This window comes from Balaenoptera acutorostrata, chromosome 19 (genome assembly GCF_949987535.1).
Source record: "Balaenoptera acutorostrata chromosome 19, mBalAcu1.1, whole genome shotgun sequence".
Taxonomy (NCBI): Eukaryota; Metazoa; Chordata; class Mammalia; order Artiodactyla; family Balaenopteridae; genus Balaenoptera; species Balaenoptera acutorostrata.
In genome coordinates, this window is record NC_080082.1 from 64,048,749 (window position 1) to 64,058,977 (window position 10,229).

A 10,229-nucleotide genomic window follows, 5' to 3' on the forward strand; every position below is an offset into this window, starting at 1 on the left:
CCGAATAGGTGCACACTTTTTTTTTTTTTTACTGTTGAAACATGTCTTATTTCCACAATATGTAGAAAAATGCATCTGTAGAGTCACAAATGAACTTTATTTAGTTTATAATCTCCATCATGCACTAAGTTAAGCTTACAGAAAATTAAAAGAAAACATTTGGAAATTGATCTGAAAGAACATAATAATTGGAACAGAAATAAACAAGTCCTGAAACCATAACACTAATTCTGGAAATGTAATTTTCCCTAATACAATTTGTGTTAATGATTCATGAATTGTTCCATAATTTTCTGCTACACTTTTGTACCATATGCGTAGAAACAGGAACATTCCCATCCACAGCTATGTTGTACACAAGAATTTTCCATCCATGTTTCCGTAGTCAGAGTTTCATGTACTTTGCCCTGGATTCCACAGGGAGCCATCAGTGCCTAGACTCATCAAAGGACAGATTCTCAGGAAGCTTTGATCATCCTCAGTCGGATATGCAGGAGAAAAAAATGGACGCAGTGACTCCCCAGCAGAAACTTTAGTGAATGTAAAAATATGGGATCCATCACCAACGTGATAAAAGGAAACAATCCCAATATTCATATCCAGGAAAATCCCCACTCGATGTAACCTGGGGCTGACCTTGAGAACAGTGGAAGGCACAGTGTGGGCGGAGAAGGCATCTCCATTTCTCAAACACACAGTCCAGAAGCCAAGATCTGGAGCCAGTTGAGTCTTCCCTCGTCGACGCACAGATTCTTTGCAAACGCCCACATCCCATTCGTGGCTGGACCCCAAGTCCACCTCCCAGTAATGGCGGCCAGAGGTGAACAGAGGGAATCCCAGGACACAAGTTGTACGGCTGAATCTCTCAGGTCGGGACCTCTTCTTCTGCTTGAAAAACCCACAACGGACAGTTTTCAGGTCCTCGGAAATGATGAGGTACTTGTTGGCTGTGTCAACATCCAAGGTCACATCCACTGTGGAAAGAAAAATAAGCAAGTACATACACTAGGCACTATAATCCATGGCTTCTGAAAAGTCCCAAATGTCTCATTCACTTTCACTTCTTTAACTCTACACTTCTTTCCTAAGCAGAAAGTTCCTGGGGAAGATTCCCTGACCTGGATTAGATCCAGTTCCATGTATAGAATGAATGATTAAAATGGAACTAGTCTTTCTGATTCATACTGGTGTTTTCTTTACATTAATTGGATTATTTGATTAAAATATTATTTCTTCTCTTCAGTACATGATATACATGAAAAACAGAGTCCATGGGTGTTGATTTTTCTCAAAAATTTCCAGTTGACACAGACTCTGTCAAAATATAGACATCAAATACACATTTGAATGATGGTGATTTTACATATTGCAGAATAATTTTGAAATAGTAAGGTATTTTTTTCTTTTTTCTTCTTTTTGCATCTATTTTCTTTGTTTAGAGTTGTCGAATAGGCAATTGCATTCCAGTCCTTTTTCATTCTCTGGAGCTATAGAAAAATATAAAGAAAACATGCTAGGGGTCTTTGGATGAGATAGGTTAACTCTGGAAGTCAAGATAGAGGAAGGGATTCCCATAGACATGGGTAAGGATGTACTGGGATCTTGTAGCAACTTAGACCCAGAACTGGATGGGGCAGTGCTCATGGGCCAGGTAAACTGGAGAAGTACTATGTGTTTTGGCAACATCTCCAACTAACCCTGTGATGAGGATGGGTGCATAGACCTGCCTGTCCGAATGTGACCATGTGCATAGAGCCACAGGAACCTCAGAAATAAACCCTCTGGACCAAAGACCAATGACTTCACTTGGCCCCCTTATAACATGGTTATTTGGGAGGTGCTCAGACTTCTTGACCATTGGAGAGGACTTGTGAAGGCTTGTCAAGTTTCTGTGACAGGTTTCACCATCATAAATACAGGTTTGCATGGAGCAAAACGGAAACTCACTCAAGAAGTAAAACAAGTGGTTACTTTCCCAATGACACTGCTGGCTGGAATGTGTATCATCGCCCAACCATCACACCCCATTCACACCCAAGGACCCATCATAGGAGGCAGGGAATGGGTGACAGAATGAGACTGTGGCACTCTCCAATGAGCCTGGGCGGTCTGTCCTAGCATTCCGAATTAGACACGCAGCTAAGCTGTGATAATTCCCCTTTGCTCAGAATTCTGAGCCTGAATCAGGCATCTTAGGTCCAGGTCAGGGATTGAAGCGCATGCTGCAGTGCTCAGGTCCAGACTCGGCAACAGGACTGAAACCTACAGTCACGACCACATGCACTTTTACCATCCTTTTCCCCGGGGGGCTTGTGCTCTAAGTATTCCTTGTCCACACTCACTGCGCATAGAATCACCTGGGGCTTTTAAACAGTGCATATCTCTGGGCCTCGCTGCCTGAAGGGTTCAGATTCACTAGATGCAGGGGCCTGTTACCCAAAGTGTGGGCCATGAACCTTCACTACCAGCACCACTGGAGCTCAAGTCAGAAATCCAGATTCACAGGTCGGCCCAGAGCTCAAGAAGAAGAACCTGCATTTAAACTGGATGGTCAGGGAATTTATACATCCTCAAAGTTGAAAAACCAGATTGTGTCGCAGTGCCACCCAAAGAAATGCAACGAGAGCCCCGTGTGGATTTTAAATTTTCTTACGTGTTTAAAAATAACAATCAGGTATAATTGATTTTAATAATACAGTCCATATCCTCCAATATACCCACATCTGATTTCTACTTGTGGCAATCGCCACATTTCAAGTGATCAGGAGCTGCCAGTGGCCATTGGAAATATTCCAATGTATCTAATATTGGATAGCACAGGACTAGGGCATGGCCTAAATATTATCTTTTCTTAAAAATCTACAGATATGGGGAAGCGGGGGAGGGATAAATTGGGAGATTGGAATTGACACATATACACTACTATATATAAAACAGATAACTAATAAGGACCTACTGTATAGCACAGGGAACTCTACTCAATACTCTGTAATGACCTATGTGAGAAAAGAATCTAAAAGAGAGTGGATATATGTATATGTATAACTGATTCACTTTGCTGTACACCTGAAACTAACACAACATTGTAAATCAACTATACCCCAATAAAAATTTTTAAAAAGTCAACAGATAGTTCTTATCTATACTTACAGGCAAGAACAATGGTTTCTTGGAAAGAATAGAAATTTCAGGTGCCAGAATTCAGCTAGTGCCCTTATTTAGCGGAGAGCTTTTGAAAAGGTGCTTTTTCCTGGGCCCTTTATGGGTTGAGGGCAGTTTGTCTTACCGTGGAACTTCCGCATCCTTGGGTTCATCTGGAGAACAGCTCTCAGCTGGGGCTCTAACTCCTTAACCTTTGAAACCAGAGCTCCGAGCTTGAGAGCGCGCCTGAGGTCATCCTTCTGTGAGACCACAGAGCAGTTGGGGCACAATAAACCTTCCCCATCAGCCTCCTTCTGCAGTGAATCGAGGCACTGGAAGCAGCAGACATATCCACATTTCAGGTACATGGGGTTTTCAAGATAATTCAGGCAAACCATACATCTACTTGCTTCCTTAAAGTGTTCAGCCATGGGTCCTTTATGGGAAAAATGCGCAAGAGATTGGAATTTCCATGAGTTGAATCGATACTATTCCCTGGGTCACTTTTATCTTTACATGCATAGCAATTTGAAATCATTATCACTACATAATGAAGACATAACATAAGTACAAATATAAATGACTCATAGCCCCAGAGTCCTGATTTTTGAAATGCTGTTTGGAATGAAGGACATGATTCATCCCTGGGGTATAATTTAGGTGGTGAGAGGGTTTATACTACACCTGAGCTGTCAGATATGGTGTCCACCAGCCATGCATGGCTACAGAGCACCTGAGGTGGGGCTCATCCGTATTGAAAGGTGTTGTAAGTGTCAGATGCACACTCAGTTTGGAAGACATGATTAGAAAAAGACAACATAAACGATCTCCTTGAGAACTTTCAAAAGTTGATTATAAGGAAGATAAAAATCACATGATCATCTCAATAGATGCAGAAAAAGCATTTCACAAAATTCAACATCCATTCCTGATAAAAACCCTCATCAAGAGGCTATAGAGGGAACATATCTCACAAAATAAAGCTCATTTACAACCAATCTACACCCAACATAATACTCAGTGGTGAAAAGCTGAAAGCCTTTCCTCTAAATTCAGGAACAAGACAAGGATGCCTGCTCTTACCACTCTATTTATCATAGTATTGGTAGTCCTAGCCATAGCAATTAAACAGGAAAAAGAAATAAGAGGCATCCAAATTGGCAGGAAAGTAGTTAAACTGTCACAATTTGAGATGACATGATACTCTGTATAAAGAAACAAAGTCTCCACCTCGAAACTAATATGAATTCAGCAAGGTTGTAGGATACAAGATTAATATACAGGAATCTGTTGTGTGTTTATACACTAATAATGAACTATCAGGAAGAAGAAGTAAAAAAACAATCCCATTTAAAATCCATCAAAAAAAATACTTGGGGGAAAAATAGTATAAATGAACTTATGTACAAAATAGAAATAGACCCACAGACATAGAAAACAAACTTATGGTTATCAAAGGGGAAAGGGGGGACGGATAAATTAGGAATTTGGGATTAACATATACACACTACTATATATAAAATAGATAACCAACAAGGACCAACTGCATAGCACAGGGAACTATACTCAATATTCTGTAATAACCTATAAGGGAAAAGAATCTGAAAAAAATAGATATATATGTATGTATAACTGAACCACTTTGCTGCACATCTGAAACTAACACAACATTGTAAATCAACTATACTTCAATTTAAAAAAAAGAAAGAAAAAAAGAGTTATTAACAGCAAAACAAAACAAAATACCTGGAAATAATCTTAACCAAGGAGGTGAAAGACCTATACTCTGAAACCTATAAAACACTGATGAAGGAAATTGAAGGTGATTCAAAGGAATGGCAAGATATCCAAAGCTCTTGTACTGCAAGAATTAATATTATTAAAATGGCCATATTACTAAATGCAACCTACAGATTTAATGAAATCTTTATAAAATACCCTTGATACTTTTCACAGAACTAGAACATATAATTCTAAAATTTTATGGAACCATAAAAGACCTGAAATTGCCAAAACAATCTTGAGAAAAAAGATAAAGTTGGGGGCATAACCCTCCCAGACTTCAGACTACACTACAAAGCTACAGTAATCAAAGCACCATGGTACTGGCACAAAAACAGATACAGAGATCAATGGAGCAAAATAGAGAGCCCAGAAAAAGACCTACACACCCCTGGCCAGTTAATCTACTACAAAGGAGGAAGGAATATACAATAGAGAAAAGACAGTCTCTTCAACAAGTGGTGCTGGGAAAACTAGACAGCTGCACCTAAAACAATGAGATTAGAATATTCCCTCACACCATACACAAAAATAAACTCAAAACGCTTTAAAGACTTGAATATAAGACCTGAAACCATAAAACTCCTAGACTTGAACATAGGCAGAATATTCTTTGACATAAATTGTAGCAACATTTTCTTGGATCAGTTTCCCACGGCAAAAGAAATAAAAGCAAAAATAAAGAAATGGGACCTAATTAAACTTAAAAGCTTTTGTACAGCAAAGGAAACCATCAACAAAATGAAAAGACAACATAAGGAATGGGAGAAAATGTTTGTAACTGATGCAACTGACAAGGGGTTAATATCCAAAATATACAACAGGTTATATAACGCAATATCAAAACCCAAAAAAACCCAATCAAAAATGGGCAGATGATCTGAATAGATACTTTCCAAAGAAGATATACAGATGGCCATCCAGAACATGAAAAGATGCTCAACATTGCTAATCAGAGAAATGAAAATCAAAACTGCAACAAGATATCACCTTACACCAGTCAGAATGGCCATAACCAAAAAGTCTACAAATAACAAATGTTGGAGAGGATGTGGAGAAAAGACAATACTTGTACACTGTTAGTGGGAATGTAAATTGGTGCAGCCACTGTGGAGAACAGTATGGAGGTTCCTTAAAAAACTAAAAATAGAGCTACCATATGATGCAGCAACCCCACTCCTGGATATATATCCAGAAAAAATGAAAACTCTAATTTGAAAAGATACATGCACACCAGTGTTAATAGCAGCATTATTTAAAATAGCCAAGACATGGGTGCAACCTAAGTGCCCATCAGCAGATGATTGAATTAAGAAGATGTGAATATATCTAATATAATGGAATCCACTCAACCATAAAAGAGAAAAATACTGCCATTTGCATAAATGTCAATGGACCTAGAGATTATTATGCATAGTGAAATACGTCAGACAGAGAAAGACATATACTGTATAGCACTTATATGTGGAATGTAAAAAATAATACAAATGAATGTTTATGCAAAATAGAAACAGGCTTGCAGATATAGAAAACAATTGTGTGGTAACCAAAGGGGAGAGGGCACGGTGGAGGGCAGTGCTATGCGATTAACAGATAGAAATTACTATACGTAAAATTTATAAAACAACAAGGATATATTGTATAGCACAGCGATATACACCCATTATCTTGTAATAACCTATAATGGAGAATAATCTGCAAAAATACTGAATCACTATGCTGTACCTCAAAGTAACACAATATTGAAAATCAACTATTCTTCAATAAAAAAAACTGTAATGAGGATGTTAGTATCAATGCAAGTAAATAAAGATTAGTTTGTCTTTTAAAATAAGAAAGCTGATGTTGCAATGATTACATTTTGCCTTTTAAAATTGATTAGTTTGATTCTCCTTTGTTTATGTGGATACTAGGAAATGAATTTATAATCACATTTGTGGGTCACCTCGTATTTCTCCTGGACAGCACTGGTCTAGACCCACACGCCCTCCAACTCCCCACCTGTCCAACCTGCATGTGGCAAAAACTCACAGCAGAACTTGAGAGGTGGAATAAGTCTGTGGCTGAAACTTCATTCATCTCTCACAGAGTCTGCCAAGCCCTGATTAGACTCAGGATAATGAAGATGTTATTATTTCTCCAACCCGAGTATTGACCATCTAAGTTTTGCCTATTCTCCCATCAGAGGTCCTTGTGTCTCCAGGTGCACATGCTGTGCTTGGGTTGAGTTGGCCTCAGATAACACTTGCTGAATTAATAAATCACTCCATTCCCGATACCTTGCTTTCTTATATTTGCCTTTTGTAGAAAATTGAGAAGTTAAAAACAAAATCCCATAAGACAGGCTCACCTCTGCTCAAGTAGGTCCAGCTGCTTCCCCTGACAGCTCAGTTCTGGAGTGAGATCCACCGAAAGGGGCTTTTTCTAGAGGCGGCCCCTCCCATCTCACTCCCATCCTGCCTCTCTTCATTAATCCAATCAGGTTGTGATTTATTTTTTATTTTTTATTTTTTTTCCACACACACACACTGTATTTTATTTTTACAAGAGATAAATAGACTGACACCAAGCATTGTACATGGATGACCACAACAAAAGCAACAATGATTGCAATTACCAAACATGAAACACACTCATACTATGTCATAATAGGTTGTGATTTAATTCTGGCATTAGTGAGATTTTTTTCCCCCTCCAGTCATAAAGAGATTAACACACACACAAGAGATAATTGTATCTTTTTTTTTTTTTGAGATAATTGTATCTTGAAAGTGTTATTTTTAAACTAATTTTGCCATATTATCATCTAGTTTAGATCTCGAGTATTCTGTCTGTTGATGATAAGAATTGGAATTAGGGTTGAAATTAATAGAACATTGCCATCATGATTAATCCTAAAACAAATGAACTAGTTTTAATTTATTTTTTTTAAATTTTTATTGGAGTAGAGTTGCTTTACAATGGTGTGTTAGCTTCTGCTGTACTGCAAAGTGAATCAGCTTTACGTATACATATATCCCCTCCTTGATCTTTGAAGTAAAAGCTCCCGTTTTGATTAAGATAATTAATTAAACTACATAGGAATCGTCCCTAAAATCGAACTCCCTAGACCACAGTCATTTCTTCGAAAGAGTGTTTTCTCCATTAGTGTGAAGATGCTTGCTTAGAAGTTTGGTAAACAAACCTCAAAACTGTTCCCTGACAATTAGAATAGGACCTTCATGGCTGGCTATGTTACAAAATAAAAAAGAACAGTTGCAAGTTACTATATAATATTACTGTTTTTGTTACTTCACAATATATATGAACTGAGATAAATTTCTTTTCAAAAATATTCAGGGGACTTCATCGGCGGTCCAGTGGTTAGGACTCTGTGCTTCCACTTCAGGGGGCACGGGTTCGATCCCTGGTCGGGGAACTAAGATTCTGCATGCTGCGTGGCTAGGCCAAAAAAAAAAAAATTTCAAAAACTGTTCCCTGAGATTTTGGGTGACTCATTAGTGATGACGGTTTAAGCGGTAGAATGTAAAATTGGGAGACTGTGGGATGGGTGTCAGGGTGGAAGGGTTTAGATTAGATTGAGGTGATTACATTACCATGGCTTTCATTTCATTTCCACATTAGTCATTTGACGGAATTTTCTGGATCCTCTCATCATTTCACATCCAAAGCAGAGGCACTCTCGCTATCCATTGTTTCCCATCGAGTGCTGTCCCATCCCCTCCGGGTTCTCAATTGCTGCCCCATCACCGTTCTCCCTTCCCCGTGCCCAAGCCTGAAGGTTCATTTTTGCAGACAGGAGGACGGACTTCTGTGTCTGTTCTTGATTTGCTCACGAGGTACCTAACACAATCTCCATTTTTTCTTAGATTCATAAATATAAAGCAAAAATCCTTGTAATTCTAATTGATGGCTATGTGGTTGATTTGGGAAATGGTGATTGGGCAGTACAGAGGGGGAAAATAAGTTCAATATTTCAAAAATAATTCTGTCACATACTTTGTATTGCTTCCTGTCTTCTGTCAAAATGTTTACTAATTAATTAGTTAACTATGATGAAGCAGGATCTGTGTTCATGTGAGTCATTAATTTAATCCTAGTTGGGAAGTTTAGGAAGATTTGTGTGTGAAAGTTTTAATGTCTGCAGAAAGAGCAGTAATAAACCAACTAAAATGAAAAAGGGCTATTTGGGCCATGTGGTCTGTCCATTTGTGAAAGGACTTACTTCTTCTCCACCATGGATGTGACCTTGAATGTGGCACGGCCAATGCTCACCTCATCATTTCTGATGACCCGAGGAGCTTGTGATGTGAACGTATCAAGCAGATTCAGAAAAAGCATGATGAGAGGTTCAGCTTTGAATTATGTGCCCTTGGCTTCCCTTCATTTACCTTTGGCTCCATCACAGGGAGTTGGATATGGAACAAGCCATGACTGGCTGTCGGCGGCAACGTGGACCCAGGACTTGAATGGGGGTAGTCCTCAAAGGAAGGGTGAAACTTGAATATGAAAGGTTTTCTGGATGCCACCACCTCCAGCTATCTTGACTATCAGGTCAGGGGACAGTCTGCTTGTCCTAAAGTGACCCTGAGGGTGGAGCCAATAGGAGCCTCAGAAGGGAACCCTCTGATACAAGAACCAATTAATTCACCAAACCTCCCTCATGACTCAGCTCAATGGAAGATGCTGGGTTGTGTCTGACAATCTAAGAGGGGTTGCCGATTACAAAAACATCTAGATCACATTTCACAATCCCAAGCCCAGGTTGGCATGGAGGAAATTCTAATATCACAAGAGACATTGTGGATTGGATTATGTGCCAAAACATACATTGTACTCATCCCAGCAGGGCCACCACTGATTCTATTACCTATTAGAAGAGGCACAGAGAAGAGAGAGAGAACAAGGGGGACTTGGTGCATCCAGGGAGACTGGTCTGGGAATCTGGTAGGCTCTGGTCTGGAATCTTGATTTTAGTGCATTACAGATGCAGCTGTGCTCACATAATGCACATTAACTGTGGACCTTTCTTAAAGCCCCATCACAAACTTAATACAGAGTTAACATGTGCCTTTGAATTAGGAATGATTTCCTGTTGTAAAGGTCAGCCAGTGAGGGAAGCATATGCTGCAGTGCTGAGGTCCGGAGTCCATAACTGGACCTAAGCTCACAGCAATGGCGACCAATGCACTTAGACCACCCTTTGCCTGGGGGCCCGGGCACTGGAGTAGATCATTCATGTAGTGACTGCCCACACTCGCTGTGGATTACCATCACCTGGATGCGCTTGTGGATGAGAACCAACA

The 10,229-nt window shown here is 39.4% G+C and overlaps 1 protein-coding gene across 1 annotated transcript; it reads right to left on the reverse strand.

Annotated features, from left to right (window-relative positions):
* Positions 1–253: 253 nt before the first annotated feature.
* RFPL4A (ret finger protein like 4A) lies at positions 254–7,301 on the reverse strand. The gene is made up of 3 exons (XM_007175510.2): positions 7,274–7,301; positions 3,287–3,577; positions 254–974 (listed from the first exon to the last, which is right to left on the reverse strand). The coding sequence occupies exons 2-3, from the start codon at positions 3,570–3,572 to the stop codon at positions 394–396; spliced, it is 867 nt and encodes a 288-aa protein (XP_007175572.1). The 5' UTR covers positions 3,573–3,577; positions 7,274–7,301; the 3' UTR covers positions 254–393.
* Between the last annotated feature and the right edge of the window lie 2,928 nt (positions 7,302–10,229).